At 43.9% G+C, this 14,991-nt stretch overlaps 1 protein-coding gene across 4 annotated transcripts in view; it reads left to right on the plus strand.

Annotated features, from left to right (window-relative positions):
* The window catches only part of DNAH9 (dynein axonemal heavy chain 9), a 317,109-nt gene that overhangs the window by 130,104 nt on the left and 172,014 nt on the right, over positions 1 to 14,991 (plus strand). For all 4 annotated transcript variants that reach the window (XM_047757317.1, XM_047757315.1, XM_047757318.1 and 1 more), the window contains exons 31-33: positions 459 to 746; positions 8,443 to 8,653; positions 14,248 to 14,375. In XM_047757317.1, the coding sequence (XP_047613273.1) occupies positions 459 to 746; positions 8,443 to 8,653; positions 14,248 to 14,375 (627 nt within the window). The remainder of the gene's footprint in view (positions 1 to 458; positions 747 to 8,442; positions 8,654 to 14,247; positions 14,376 to 14,991) is intronic.

A 14,991-nucleotide genomic window follows, 5' to 3' on the forward strand; every position in this document is an offset into this window, starting at 1 on the left:
TTGAACCCGCAACCTCACGGTTCCTAGTCAAATTCGTTAACCACTGAGCCACAACAGGAACTCCTAGGAAACTCTATTTCAAACTCCTTTCCTCAGAGATTTTGAAGGCCTCCAAGATGGAGCATGTAAGCTCAGCCCCAGCCATCTCTGAGAGCTAACACACCTCCCTCCTTGATAACCCTTTCACCCTCTGAATGTTCGAGTAGTAGCCAGGTAGGTTTGGAAGTAGTTCTCTCTGACCCCCCAGCTTCCCCCCCGCACACACACACACACACCCCTCATATGCTCTGTGTCTGCTTTGTTGTCCTAACAGCTAGAAAAGTAACTAATGCCAGACCTGGAAGTAGGATCCCAGAATCGCTATGTCATTAGTCCTTTCCTTTGCTTCTGCCTTGGCCTCAAAGTGACCTAGTACTGATGTGATGTCTGGGTTGTGCATCCCTGCCGCCTTCCCCTAGGACCACTACGACTGGGGCCTGAGGGCCATCAAGTCGGTGCTGGTGGTGGCTGGCTCCCTGAAGCGAGGAGACCCTGACCGGCCCGAGGACCAGGTCCTGATGCGCTCCCTGCGAGATTTCAACATCCCCAAGATCGTGACCGATGACATGCCAGTGTTCATGGGCCTGATCGGAGACCTCTTTCCCGCCCTGGATGTCCCTCGGAGGAGAGACCTCAACTTTGAAGCTTTGGTTAGGAAGGCGGTGGTGGAGCTGAAGCTCCAGGCTGAGGACAGCTTCATGCTCAAGGTACATGGGATTTTCCCTCCCAAGATTTCTTTGTCTCCTAATTCTTTTCTTGGACGATGGGTCACACTTCATCCACAATCCAAAGGGTTGCTTTAGATGTACAGGTGCTTATCGACTCTGTAATAACTCAGTTTGTTTCAGCAGCTCTTTACTGGGACAGCCACAGTGTGGAAAGTGTGGTGGGGAATGCAAGTGACAGACAGAGCCCCTGCCATCAGGGGGTTCAGTCCTCACGGGAGGAACTAGACACGGGCTCTGTTACAGAGCCCTTTCATGTGAATTACTTCATGCATGACTATACAGGCCTGAAGCTGTGTTGGTTCAAAGGTATTTATCTGAACTTCTAAATGCTTTGACAGGATCGGGGGCAAGCTTTATACAGTTAAAAGAAAACCCTTAAGGTGGTAGATGGAATAATACCTACCTCCCCACCACCAAAGGTATCCATGCCCTCATCCCCAGAATCTGTGAACCTGTCATATTATGTGGCAAGGGGGGGACTAGGTCACAGATGGAGTTGAGCTGACTAATCGGCTCACTGGGAGGTGGGGAGATGGTCCTGGTTTATCCAGGTGGCCCCATAGAATCACAGCGGTCTTTCTAAGTGGACAAGGAAGACAGGAGAATGTCAGAGTGATCCCGTGGGGAAAGACCGAACCAGCCATTGCCGACTTCAAGGATGGAGGAAGGGGCCACAAGCCAGGGAATGTGTACAGTCTCTAGAAGCTGGAAAAGGCAAGAAAACTGATGCCTCCTGGAGCTTTCAGAAAGAACCAGCTCTCAACACCTGGATGGAGCCCAGTAAGACCATTTTAGAATTTTGACCATCTAAACTGTGTGATGAATGTGTGTCGTTTTAAGCCATCGAGTCTGCAGTAATACGTTGCAGTAGCCATAGAAAATAAATACATTTAGCAACAGCTACAGACTTTAAAAGGAACCTGAAACTTTAGTGCAAATATTACTAGTTTCGTGGCTGTAGGAACCATGGTGGTTTGTGTTTTCTGGGGAGGCTCAGAGTGGGTGAAGCCATTTCTTCCTGTGTTAAAATGGTGGATTAATGAAGAAGACTCCATCTGTGTCAGATCTTTAGTCGTGATTAAAATAGTCTTTATTAGAAATTCATATCCCCACAATCTACCTCTCGGAATAAGATACACAAGGCTCCCAGATTTAAGGCTTCAGAGGATAAACAGACATGAGGCAGGGTACAAACTCTCTAGGGACTTAACTGCACTGGTATTTTATGGGATTAAGATGCCCTGTTGAGTTTTTAGGGCTTTGGATATAGCAGTCTGTACATTTTGAGTGATCATCCCCAGTCTCATTTTTCCACAAATCTGTTATTTTTGCTGAGCAGTTTTGCAGAAGGTAACATTTTTAGGATGCATAAATGCTATTATAGTAGAAGTGCCTGCACACAAGTCACTATACCTGGGAGCAGGATGTGACAGGTGCCAGAAAAGAGGTACAGAGACATGGACAAAACTTGTTTTCCTGTCCAGTGATGTCCTTCGGAATCTCCTGAACCTCTCCTTAGGGCTCCAAAGTGGTTTTATTTTCTGTATCACATTCAATCCCCCACAATCCCTGAGGCCAGCACCACAGAGGAGGTGCTTTACAGATGAAGAAACTGGAACGCCACCCATTGCTTCTCTGGGGTACGCCTCTAAGCTGCCACACAGGAGAGACAATGCTCCCCCCTCGAGGAACTCACAGGCTGGGGCCTGGTTACTTCCCTCCAGGTGGCACTTCCAGCACACAGTACTAGCACTGGTTGAGATTAAGTCCTGGCTGCACAGAAATAGAACTGGTGTCTGCTGTCATTTCTGAGGTTACATTTTACAGAAGAAAGCAAAGCATCCCCTGCTCCTTTGCAGCTGCAATTGGTTTTGCCCATAGGCCCCTCTCCACTCCCAACCTCTCTCCTCTAAAATTCAGTAGGCAGACTTTTTAAAGGTAGAGATGGGCAGGAAGGCCACCCCGATAGACGGAAGAGGGTCAGCCTAGGGGTAGATGGGGAGGCAGAGATTGCACAAGCTGAGCAAGAAGTCCAGTGTTGCTAGAAAAAAGGTATCGGGGTGGGGGATAGGAGTGGGCAGTAGGACTCAAAAGACAACATGGGACCATGATATGGAGGGCTTCAGAGGCAAGGCTCTGATCCTATGGGACACCGTCACCCCAGCGCAGGGGCTCCCATGATGCTGTGCAGCAGAACCAACATCTAAGAGTCAGGACAACCCACATCTTTCTGGCCTCTCTGGAGTCTGCTGAGGCCTATAACTCTCCTTCCCCATTTTCTGTAATGTTTTGTTCCTGCACAGAAACTCACTCTTTCTCTTTATTTGTCCGTTGGCCCACATTCTGTTTTCTTCTTTTTCCTCCCTTGTGTTTATAACCACTTTCTGCTCCTCAGATAAGACAAATGCTCGCTGTTAAACAAACGCTCTTGGAACAGATGATGTTTTCTACTCACTTTTCATTTGTATCGTCCACTTGAACTTCTGAAAGTTAATTCATCAAAAACTCCTGGGGAAGCTCTGGTTTGAGAAAGCATCCTGAGATCTTTTAAAAGTGGTAATACACAATTTTGTTTAAGAAAAAGGAATAAGCCCAGAGAATTGTGAAAACTGGGACGGGGATATTAGAATAAAGTTTTGGAAAGATAGAAAGAGGATGAATGCAGGTTGACAGATCAAGCAGAGGAAGGGAGCTGCAGGCCTGAATGCTTAGAAAGGTCTTCAGGGGAAGAGGAGACAGGAGGTGGCCAGTCTGCCAGGCAGAACCCTGGAGAAGCTCTGGGCTCGGGAGTAGACAGTGAAGGAAGGCAGGGCTGAGGAAGAGAGCTGGAAACAGCAGGCCTGTTTACCCTGGCACTGTGCCGCTTGGCTCCCCCTTGTAGTCCCAAATTCCCAAGCATGCAGGCCATAGGCCATGCACAGCCTGGCATGTAACCTGCAGCCCCAAAGAAAAGTCTAAGAGAATTTAATCAACTCTTATGGGGAGACTATGACTGTCAAGGGGTGTGATGCTCATCCATGCTGTTTGGGCCCCTCGGCCTGAAGCCAGCACCTGGTCACTCCCCAGGAAGTGACAGGTAGAAGGAAGGGCAAAGGCCAAGATCTGATGAGGAGCCCAGAGCTCCCTCCCAGTCCTCCCTCCCTGGAAGGAGACCCATGTGTGCAGCCGCAGAGCACCCTTCCTGGCCTCTTAGGAAACCCAGCACGGCTCCTCATTTCAACTCGAGGCTCACCAGATACTGGAGTCCACCACAAAGACAGACGGACAGACACCCACACCCAAGTGCGTATGTACACGCAGCTACTGACTCCGGTGGGAATGAAGAAGAGACCATTCTGAAAGTTCTAATTGGTGTCCTCAAAGAAAATAAAGAAAATGAGATCCATAAAGCAAGAACGAGACACTATAAAAAAATATTGGAAGAGCCATTGGGGAATTGTAAGGAGCTCTTTGAAATGTAAACTTGAATCACTGATCACACACAAAATTCAATGCTAGGGTAGGAAGGTAAAGTCAAGGAAATCTCCCAGATTTCCTTGGGAAACTATGAATGTATGTATGCACGTGTATGTGTATCACAAAATATGATATATGTGTAATACAACACACACACACAAAGACGGAAGGTGTAAGAGTCAAGGTGACCATAGGGGACTGGTCTGAGTTATACAACGTGTCGCCAGTGGGGATTCTGGAAAGAAAGACCTTGCAGGACTGGAGAAACGTATGTCCAGGCTAGAGTCAGTACTGAACAGAGTGGATTTATACAAGGACATGTCATGGTGGAGCTTCAAGCTTCAGAAGTCAAGGGTCAAGGAAAAGAAAAATAACGGTAAGAAAGGAATGAAATTCTTCAGGATGACATCGGAATCTCTCATCGGCAGTATCAGATACTAGAGGAAAAGGAGACCATTCCTTCAGAGTTCTGAGGGGAAATGATTTCCAAACTACTTCTGTTCCAAATTGTCACTTAAAGTATCTTCAGAGTTGCAAATTCTATTTTTTATGCACCCTCTTGAAGTTACTTGAGGTCATATTATAGCAAGGTGGGGATGAAAAATAAGCAAAATGTCATGGGATTCAAAAATTCAAGAGTCTGTGAAAGAAGTCCTGGAATTACAGCTGTCATCAGATCCAGAAAGCAGTCAATCCGAACCAAGCCGGGAAGTCCATAGTCTCTAAGAGAAAGGGCCTCAAAAACAGAGATGTTTGATGGAAGAATAGACAAACAAGGTGAAAGTTCTTATGTGTTCTGTGGAACTTCCTCAGGTATGGGGACGAAGGCATATGTCTTTTTCTTTTAACAAAGAAAAAGGAAAGCAATTAAAAGCACCAAGGGAAAAAAGCCATGGTCTAAACTTTTTTAAAGTACGTATGAACCTGATAGTGATCAATACAGCGAGTATGAGAGTATCTGTGTGCCCTTAGGTTGATACTTAGAGCATCCTCTCCGCCATGACCCTGGTCCCACAAAGGACAAGCGGTGTCCCAGGCAGCCGCCCTCCTCTGTAGTGAAAAATATCTACAGTCACAAAAATGGGTCAGCTCTCGGACTCATGGAAGATAGAAAAGGCCCAGATGTACGTGCAGAACCAAATGTAAATACCGGCCATCTTGGCCGTATAAAGGTAGAATGGGTCTGGCAGAAGGCGGGAGATGGAGAAAGAAGGCGAGAGTGAAGGAGGGAAAACGGTAAAGCATGTCCTTCTCTTACGGAGATCCTGTCAAAAGCCGATGGGCTCACAACAGTCAGAGCAGCAGTAACCCACTCGTCAGTTGATAAATAGACAAGCAAGATGCGATTTACCGATGCCGCAGAATTTTATTCAGCTCTAAAGAGGAAGTGATACAGCATGGGCGAGCCTTGAAAATGTTGTAAGTGAAAGAGGCATTCACAAAAAGCCACATATTCTTTGAGTCTATTTTTCTGAAATGCCCAGAATAGTTAAATTTATGTATCGAGGCAGAATGTGTATCGGAGGTTGCACAGGGCTGAGGTAGTGGTGGGGGGTGGGGAGTGGCTACTGACGGATTCCGTTTTTCCTCCTGGGGTGATGAAAATGTTCTAAAATGAGGAGTGGTGATGGTTGCACCGTCCTGGGAATATGCTAAAAGCCACTGGAAAAAGTGAATTTTACGGTACGTGAGTTATCTCCCGGTATAGCTGTTGGAGAGAACAAAAAGAGATTGATGGAACTAGAAGGCAATTTTAAATGTTTCTGGTATCAAGGAATCAGTCAGTAGTTATTCACAAAAACAGACAAACAAACAAACAAAAAGCCTAGGGATAAAATACAGTCTCTGTTCCTAAGCCAGAGCCAGGTCCGCTGCCTCCCCCTCCTCCTTCTCCTCCCCCTTTGTTTGTTTGTGTGTGTGTTTAATACAATGCCCTCAGGTCAGTTTCCTGCTCTGAATCCTCCAAATGATTTCTACTGTACTTAGGATAAAGTTCCAAGGATCTGCGGATCTGCCCCCTGCTCACCTCTCTTATATCATCTTATGCTGCACCCCTCCTGTCTTTTCTGGTCTTTGAGTCCTCCGTGCTTGCTGCTGACCTGAAGGCTTTTGTCCTCGAGGTCACCGTACCAGGAAGGCTCTGCCTACCACTGGTCTTCCCATGGTGACTCCTTTTCATCCATATCTCAGCGGAAATGTCAGCTCCTCAGAGACCACTCCTGACCACTGTCCTCATTTTTATCTGGGAAGATCCTGCATAAAGTCCCAGAAAGTTGAAAACAAGAGCCAGGGCTGAGAATTCCCTTTGGGTGATTTTGAGGTCTAAATCCCCTGAGAGGATAGAGAAGAGAAAAATACTGATGCTTTGGAAAACAAAACTCAGTACCTCCTACATTGTCCTCCCACAGTGGAAGCTAATCATCTTGCTCCCCAAATAGCCATTATCTCTTTCCTTTTTTTCTCTTTTTTTGGCCACACTCAAGGCATGTGGAAGTTCCTGGGCCAGGGATCGAACTCAAGCCACAGCAGTGACTCTGCCTAATCTTTAACGGCTAGGCCACCAGGGAACTCCCCCATTCCTTTTTAAAATGTGGAAATAAATAAAATGTTTGGGGGAAAAAACTTTCTATTGTCCCGTTTTCCTGCCAGCACTTCAGTACATCTCTTCAGTTCCGTTTCCTCAGTCAGTAAGGATCTTATGATGTGAAGAAACGTGATCTCACGTAAAGATCACACGTTTTAGCTCATGACCTGGAAGACTTGTCCTGATAGGACTCATCCAACCTTTCTAGTCATCCTTCACGTTTTCAGCAAATAGCTCATCAGCCAGATCTCTGCTGGACCCTGGAAAGAGAGAAATAAAACCCAGTCCTACCTGTCTTCAAGGAGCTGACAATCTAACAGGCAAACAGCAAAGTAACCATTGCAGTATTGATAAGTGCTAGGATGTAGGTATGAGACACCTACCCCAGGCTAAGGGGTGTGTGGGGCTGGCCCGAAGAAGGCAGGAGAGAGGATGACTTCTGGACAGAAGGCACAGTGTGTTGAAAGCCTCAGACATGGGAAAAGGTATCACTCGAGAGCCCCATAGTGGCTCAGCTAAAACGAATCTAATTAGTAACCGTGAGGACATAGGTTTAATCCCTGGCCTCGCTCAGTGAGTTGAGGATCTAGTGTTGCTGTGAGCTGTGGTGTAGTTCACAAATGCTGCTCGGATCTGGCATTGCTGTGGCTGTCGTGTAGGCTGGTGGGCTATAACACTGATTTGACCCCTATCCTGGGAACTTCTGCATGCTGCTGGTGCATCCCTAAAAACCAAAAGAAAAAAAAAGAGAGAGAGAGCAAGAGAGCCCCAAGCAGTTGTCTACTCGGTAGCCTGTAGGTGTGAGTTGGGGGATAAGAGATAAAACTGGAAGCTGCTTTAGGGCAGACTATGAAAGGGCCTTGTAAACCAGTGTACGGATTTGGGTTTTCATCATCGAATCTCTAGAGAATCACTGAAGGGACAGTGTGATGGCAGTGATCAGATTTTCATTCCATTAAGTGTGCAAGGGTATAGAACGGTGAACTGGGAGGCTAGAACAAGAGCGATGATAACTTCAGTGTGACCATTGTCCCCAAGGAACTCCTTGACTCCAGCCTCATCAAGCCATCTGGCCAACCATGTCATGGTCTGTCACACCACAAGCTTCCATTTGGGCTGTTGTCTTTGCCTGGAATATCCTTCCTGTTCATCTTCTTGGCAAACTCCTACTCATCCCTGAAGCCCCAGTTCAAATGTCCTGTATTCTGTGAACACTTTCGTGTTCCATTTATCTGTACAAAATCAATAGTTTCTTCCTATGTGTTCACATAGCACTTAATAAACACATCCGCTACAGCAGTTATCACCTTATATGGTAATAATTTGTCTGCATGACTTGCTTCTCCATCAGACTGTGAGACCATGGGGGTCGGGAGGGTCCCCTCTGAATCTCCCTTCCCAGGCACCCTCTCTAGCACATACTTGTGGCTAATGATTATAGGACTGAATGATGAATAAGCGAATAAATGAATCATGTTGCCCCTACATTTAAGACCCCATCACATCTTGGGGGGATTAACCCTTCCCATGTTGACTTCAGATCTCAATTCAAACATAGCTTGGCTCACAGAAGAGCAGCTGAGATGTGGGTGAGTGACAGGCTGGTCTCTCTGGCTGAGTTTCGAGTCTCCCCAGGTGGTCCAGCTGGAGGAGCTCCTGGCGGTGCGCCACTCTGTGTTCGTGGTGGGCGGCGCGGGAACCGGCAAGTCGCAGGTGCTGAGGTCCTTGCACAAAACCTACCAGATCATGAAACGCCGCCCTGTCTGGACTGACCTCAACCCCAAAGCGGTCACCAATGATGAACTCTTTGGCATCATCAATCCGGCCACACGAGAATGGAAGGATGGTAAGAACTGGATCCCACTGCCCTTGGGCAGATGTGAACACACTGGGGTAAATGCAGAGGAGGGGATGCTGAGCTGATCTGCCTGTGGGGGAGAAGGAGATGAAAAGAGTTGTAGAAAGGAAACCTGATTCTGGCTCGGAGGGGAACCTCAGCCCTTGGGACAGTTCTCTTGATAGAGGGCCCCTTAAAGATATAAAGCAGGGCAGGCATTTTCAGATGTAGTTTTATGATTCTGAAACGCAAGTCATGGAGTCCCTACATTGCCTGGCAGAGGGTCTAAGTCGAGGGTCGGGTGTGGAAGCCCACCACGGGTTCCCAAAGGAGCAGTGAGATCCAGCATCCCACAGAGGGCGCTTTTCATCAGCACTGCCCCAGGAGTCTTGGGGCAGCGGCTACGCAAGACTCATCTCAGGAGGGCCCTAGAACCAAGGGTCCTTCCACACCCATTCAGATGGCGCCAAACCCATGCTCAGTCGGTGCTGACCTCAGCATCACCCTCAAAGAATCAAAACTCACTGGTAGGTTTTGGGTGGGGTCTCCTGTCCCTGGGAGAGAACAGGAATTTTAAAATGGGGAAAACTCTGTACTCTGATGGGACCTCCTTCTCAAACCCATGTGGCTTCTGGAATGATGAAATCTCAGCTCCCTCCTAATATCCCAATGTCTGACCATGTCAGGGTCAAACTGCCTGGATTCCTCTAATTTAGGGCCTTCCATCAGAGGCCTAGAACAATGAGATTTAACGAGCAGCCTTTCTAATTTTTATTTTGCTCTTAATGAGGCTTAGCCTATTATCCTTCTTACTGGTCTCAGTAATTGCTCTTTTGTAATTTTATTCCTCGTTATTTTCTTATCAGTTTGTAAGAGTGCGTGTGTGTATATACATATATATATATATATTTCTCAAAGACCTTAACCCTCTATCTGTTATATGTACCACTGATAGTTTTTTGCTGTCTGCCATTTGTCTAAAGACACTTCCTGGCATATTTACTATGCACTTTCTAAAAAGGAAATTATGTCTGGCCTAGTCTTTTTAGCATCTGGGATTCCTGTTTAGTTTATAACTCTTTCTAACTCTAAGCTATAGATATAGTACCATAAATTTGGTCCTAAAGATGCTTTTCATATAAACATTTTTTTATCCATCTAGAATTTATTTGGGGCCTTAGTGTGAAGCAAGATAGAGAATCAACTTTATTTCCTTCCAGATGGATAATTGAATGTGATAGCACCATTTACTAAGTAAATAGTTCTTTCCTTGTGAATTTAAATTCCGACTTGTCCTATAGGCAGTTGTCCCTTGGTATCCTTGGGGAACTGGTTCTAGGACTCACGCAGATACCAAAATCCATGGAAGCTCAAGACCTCATATAAAATGGCCTAGTGTTTGCATTCTCCTGAGAGCATCTTCCTGTATACTTTAAATCACCTCTAGATTACTTATACCTAATACGAGGTAAACGCTGTGTAAATAGCTGCAGATACAATGTAAATGCTATGTAAATAGTTGCTAGTGTGCAACAAATTCATGTTTTGTTCTTTGAAACTTTCTAGAATTGTTTTTTCGCCAATTTTTTTTTTTTTTAATGACTGCACCCACGGCTTATGGAAGTTCCTGGGCCAGGGATTGAATCCGAGACGCAGCTGAGGCAATGTCAGATCCTTTAACCCCTGCACTGGGCCAGGGGTCAAACCTGCATGGCTTCGGTGACCCAAACCACTGCAATCGGATTCTTTTTTTTTTTTTTTGTCTTTTTTGTTGTTGTTGTTGTTGCTATTTCTTGGGCCGCTCCCTCGGCATATGGAGGTTCCCAGGCTAGGGGTTGAATCGGAGCTGTAGCCACTGGCCTACGCCAGAGCCACAGCAACGCAGGATCCGAGCCGCCTCTGCAACCTACACCACAGCTCACGGCAACGCCGGATCGTTAACCCACTGAGCAAGGGCAGGGACCGAACCCGCAACCTCATGGTTCCTAGTCGGGTTCGTTAACCACTGCGCCACGACGGGAACTCCTGCAATCGGATTCTTAACCCACTGTGCCAGAGCAGAGCAAGAACTCCTCCAAATATTTTTGATCCATGGCTGCTTGAACTTACGGATATGGGTGGCCAATTGCATTACAATCTGATTCTGGGTTTTCCACTCTGTTCCACTCACCTATTTATCTAATCCTACACTAATGCTATTCTATCTTAGTTATAATCATTTTACAACATTTTCGTGTCTGATGAGGTAAATCCCTCCTCAGTATTTTTCTATAATTTCTTAGCTAGTCTCAAGCACTTCTTATTCCATATTAAATTTAAGCCTACATAATATAATTCAAACTTTAAATGGTGTTGGAACTTTAAAGTTTTATTAAATACACACATTAAATATGGAGAAATTGATGATTTATAATAGTCATACAGCTGTATTCATTAAACAAGAGAACATCCAAGTAAACAGTGCATAACTTTTTACAAAATTTTAAGAGAATTTAATAAAAATAGAAATACAGTGGATTATATCATACAGTTTTTTCAAAATTGGAATGATCCAGTAGACAGAAAAATAAATATAGACATAGAAGAACTGGGAACCGCATCATCAAACTCAGTGTAACATAGAGATAATGAACTTTATGTCCTGTAAATAAAAAAATAGTCCTTTCTTGGTAGGTTCATGGAACATTTCCAAAAATTTAAAGTTTAATCAGGCACAGAAAAAATTGTAGTGAATTCAGAAGTATCAATTTTCAGGCCTCATTGTCAGATAATAATGCAATAGAATTAGAAACAAATAACAAGAGGAGTTCCCATCGTGGCTCAGTGGTTAACAAATCCGACTAGGAACCATGAGGTCACGGGTTCAATCCCTGGCCTCGCTCAGCAAGTCAAGGATCCTGCGTTGCCATGATCTGTGGTGTAGGTCGCAGACTGGGCTCAGATCTGGTGTTGCTGTAGCTGTGGTGCAGCTGTAGCTCCGATTAGACCCCTAGTCTGGGAACCTCCATGTGCTGTGGGGGCAGCCCTAAAAAGACAAAAAGACCAAAAAAAAAAAAAGGAAACAAATAACAAGAAAATGACCAAAAGTAATTTTACAATTTTCAATCAAAAAACACTCACTTAGCCCTTGGATTAAAGGGAGAATTAATTTGCAACCCCTCTTGGAAGCAATATAAAGAAGAACACTTCATACAGAACTCTGGGACACATCTAAAGCCAATATGGAAAAACTCTATTTACAGAAGGTAGGCTAGAAATGAGGGAAGTCAGTATCCTTCCTAAGTAATCATTCCAAGAGTAATAAAGTAAACCTGAAGAAACTGGGAAGAAACTAATAAAGATAAAACCTGAAATTAATGGGAAGGAACAAAAAAATATATCAGAGGAAGGATAAATAAATATAAATATGGTTCTTTGTGAGGGCCAATAAGTCCATCATGAACATGAGTAATGAGGGAAAAAGGAATAAAAGTATATAAGATTAGGAATTAGAGGAGTTCCCGTCATGGCGCAGTGGTTAACAAATCCGACTAGGAACCATGAGGTTGCAGGTTTGGCCCCTAGCCTTGCTCAGTGGGTTAAGGATCCGGCATTGCCGTGAGCTGTGGTGTGGGTTGCAGACGCGGCTCGGATCCAGCATTGCTGTGGCTCTGGCGTAGGCTGGCAGCTACAGCTCTGATTCGACCCCTGATCTGAGAACCTCCATATACCGCAGGAGCAGCCCTGGAAAAGGCAAAAAGACAAAAAAAAAAAAAAAGAAAGAAAGGAATTAGAAAGAAGATATAATAGTATAGATAAGATTAAAATAGAAGAGACACAATTAGATAACATATATTTGAAAAACTAGAAGAAATAGATGATCACCTAGCAAAATGTAATATTAACGAAATTCACTCAATCAGAAATAGAAAGGAATAAACTATGCAAAGGAAAATTTTTAAATGAATATTTTAAAAAATCCAAAATAATAAAAGGATACCTCAATTCATTTTATGAAGCCAAAATAATCTTGATATCAACCTTTGTGAAGAACCAAAAACAATAGCACAATTTCATTTATTACTGTAGATTTAGAAATTCTAAATAGTATATCAGCAACTAAAATCCATCAGTATCTCAAAAGAATAATATATTCTGACCACGTAGCATCTGTTTCAGGTATTTAAGTATAGATTAATTATTTTTAAGTATTAACATAAAGAATGAACAAATTAAAGGATAACATAATTAAATCAATAGATGCTTAAAAACTCAGTGGCCATTCCTAATTTTTAAAATTCGAAGTAAAATTGGAATAGAAAGAAATCCTATTAAGTAAAATAAATACTCTTTATCTAAAAAGCCAAAAGAGGAGTTCCCGTCGTGGCGCAGTGGTTAACGAACCCGACTAGGAACCATGAGGTTGCGGGTTCAGTCCCTGCCCTTGCTCAGTGGGTTAACGATCCGGCGTTGCCGTGAGCTGTGGTGTAGGTTGCAGACGCGGCTCGGATCCAGCATTGCTGTGGCTCTGGCGTAGGCCAGTGGCTACAGCTCCGATTCAACCCCTAGCCTGGGAACCTCCATATGCCATGAGAGCGGCCCAAGAAAATGGCAAAAAGACAAAATAAATAAATAAATAAATAAAAAATAAAAAGCCAAAAGAAAAAAGAGAACATTCTGAATGATGAGAAACTAAAGCTATTTCCACTAAAATCAAGAATAAGCCACGGAGACCTTTTACCAATATTATTATTCAGCTTTGCTTGGTGAGATTCTAGAAAATGCAGTATGACAAGAAAATGGAATACATTATGTAAATTGGAGGAAAGGAGAAAATTATTATTTTGGTGATTATACATCTTTATGCCTAAAAACTCAAAAGATGCTATTGAAAAGTCACTAGAATTAATAAGAACATGCATTATGAAAAGCATGAAAAGAAAAAAGATATTTATGACATACGTATGACTGGGACACTTTGCTATTCCACAGAAATTGAAGAAACATTGTAAACCCATTCACAATAACAATAAAAACTGAAATGTTTAGGAATACATTTAGCTGAAGAGATAAACTGAAAATGCTATAAAAAACTAATTAAGGAATATATAACAATATTTGAGTAAATGAAATATACACCATACTATTGATTGGGAAAGCTTTGTATTATGAAAATCAATTTTGTCCAAATTAAGATATAAATTTAATGTAACGCCACCTAGAATCACACTGGGCCTTCTCTCAAAGCCTGCATTTGGCTAGATTTTCCTGGGCTGCAGTTTCAGAGGCTGAAAAGCTCACCTGAAAAGGTTTTATGTCACTCCATCATGTTGCAGTTGCCTGTCCACATGATCCACTGGGTTGCTTGCTACTTAAAAAGCTCGTAGTATCAGGTTTTCTTCTTGTTCTGCTGTTGTTGCTGTTCTCAGCAAAAGAAGAACCGGAGCACAGAGAGAACCGCAGCTTGAGCACAGTCAGATTTTTGGTAGAGGAAGGTACATGGCCAGTTCTGACCTGCCTCTCCTGTTTACATCTTCCGAGGGCTGTTGCTAATAGATAAGGGCTCTGTTAAGAGGAAGAGAACTGATGGTGACTTGGGAAATAAGATATCCATGTTCCTCTAGGTTTGTTCTCTTCTGTCATGCGGGAGCTTGCCAACATCACCCACGATGGGCCCAAGTGGATTGTACTGGATGGTGACATAGATCCAATGTGGATTGAGTCTCTGAACACTGTCATGGATGACAACAAGGTACCAAGGGAGAGGGGAAATGCCCACGTCAGCCCCAGCAGTCAGCGAGACCAGTCTGCCAGGTGCAGTTGGAAACCTCCGTTCCACACAAGGGCTGGCCCTGAGTGACGGATTATTGCTGCTGTCTTTATTTTTTATATTTCCAGGTTTATGGAGAGAAAACTGACAGGTAACATTGTCAGTGTATTGATATATAACATTGTGTAAGTTTAAGGTGTACAGCATGATGATTTGAAATACTTATATATTGCAAAATGATGACCACAGCAAGATGAGTAAACACTTCCCTCATCTCATATAATTACGTGTGTGTGTGTGTGTGTTGGGAACTTTTAAGATCTACTCTCTTAGCAGCTTTCAAGTACACAAACAGTATTGCTCACCATGGTCAGCCAGCTGTCCGTTACATTACTCACCTAATAACTGGGAGTTTGTACCCTAGGACCGCCTGCACCTGTCTCCTCCACCCGCCCCACACCCCCATCCCTGGCAACCACCAATCCACTTGCTGTTTCTCTAGGTTTGGGGTTTTTGTTTTGTTTTGTTTTGTTTTTTTGGAGTCCACCTAACAGATCGTATAATATTTGTCTTTCTTTGACATATTCCACTTAATATA

The sequence above is a fragment of the Phacochoerus africanus genome, chromosome 14, assembly GCF_016906955.1.
Source record: "Phacochoerus africanus isolate WHEZ1 chromosome 14, ROS_Pafr_v1, whole genome shotgun sequence".
Lineage (NCBI taxonomy): Eukaryota > Metazoa > Chordata > Mammalia > Artiodactyla > Suidae > Phacochoerus > Phacochoerus africanus.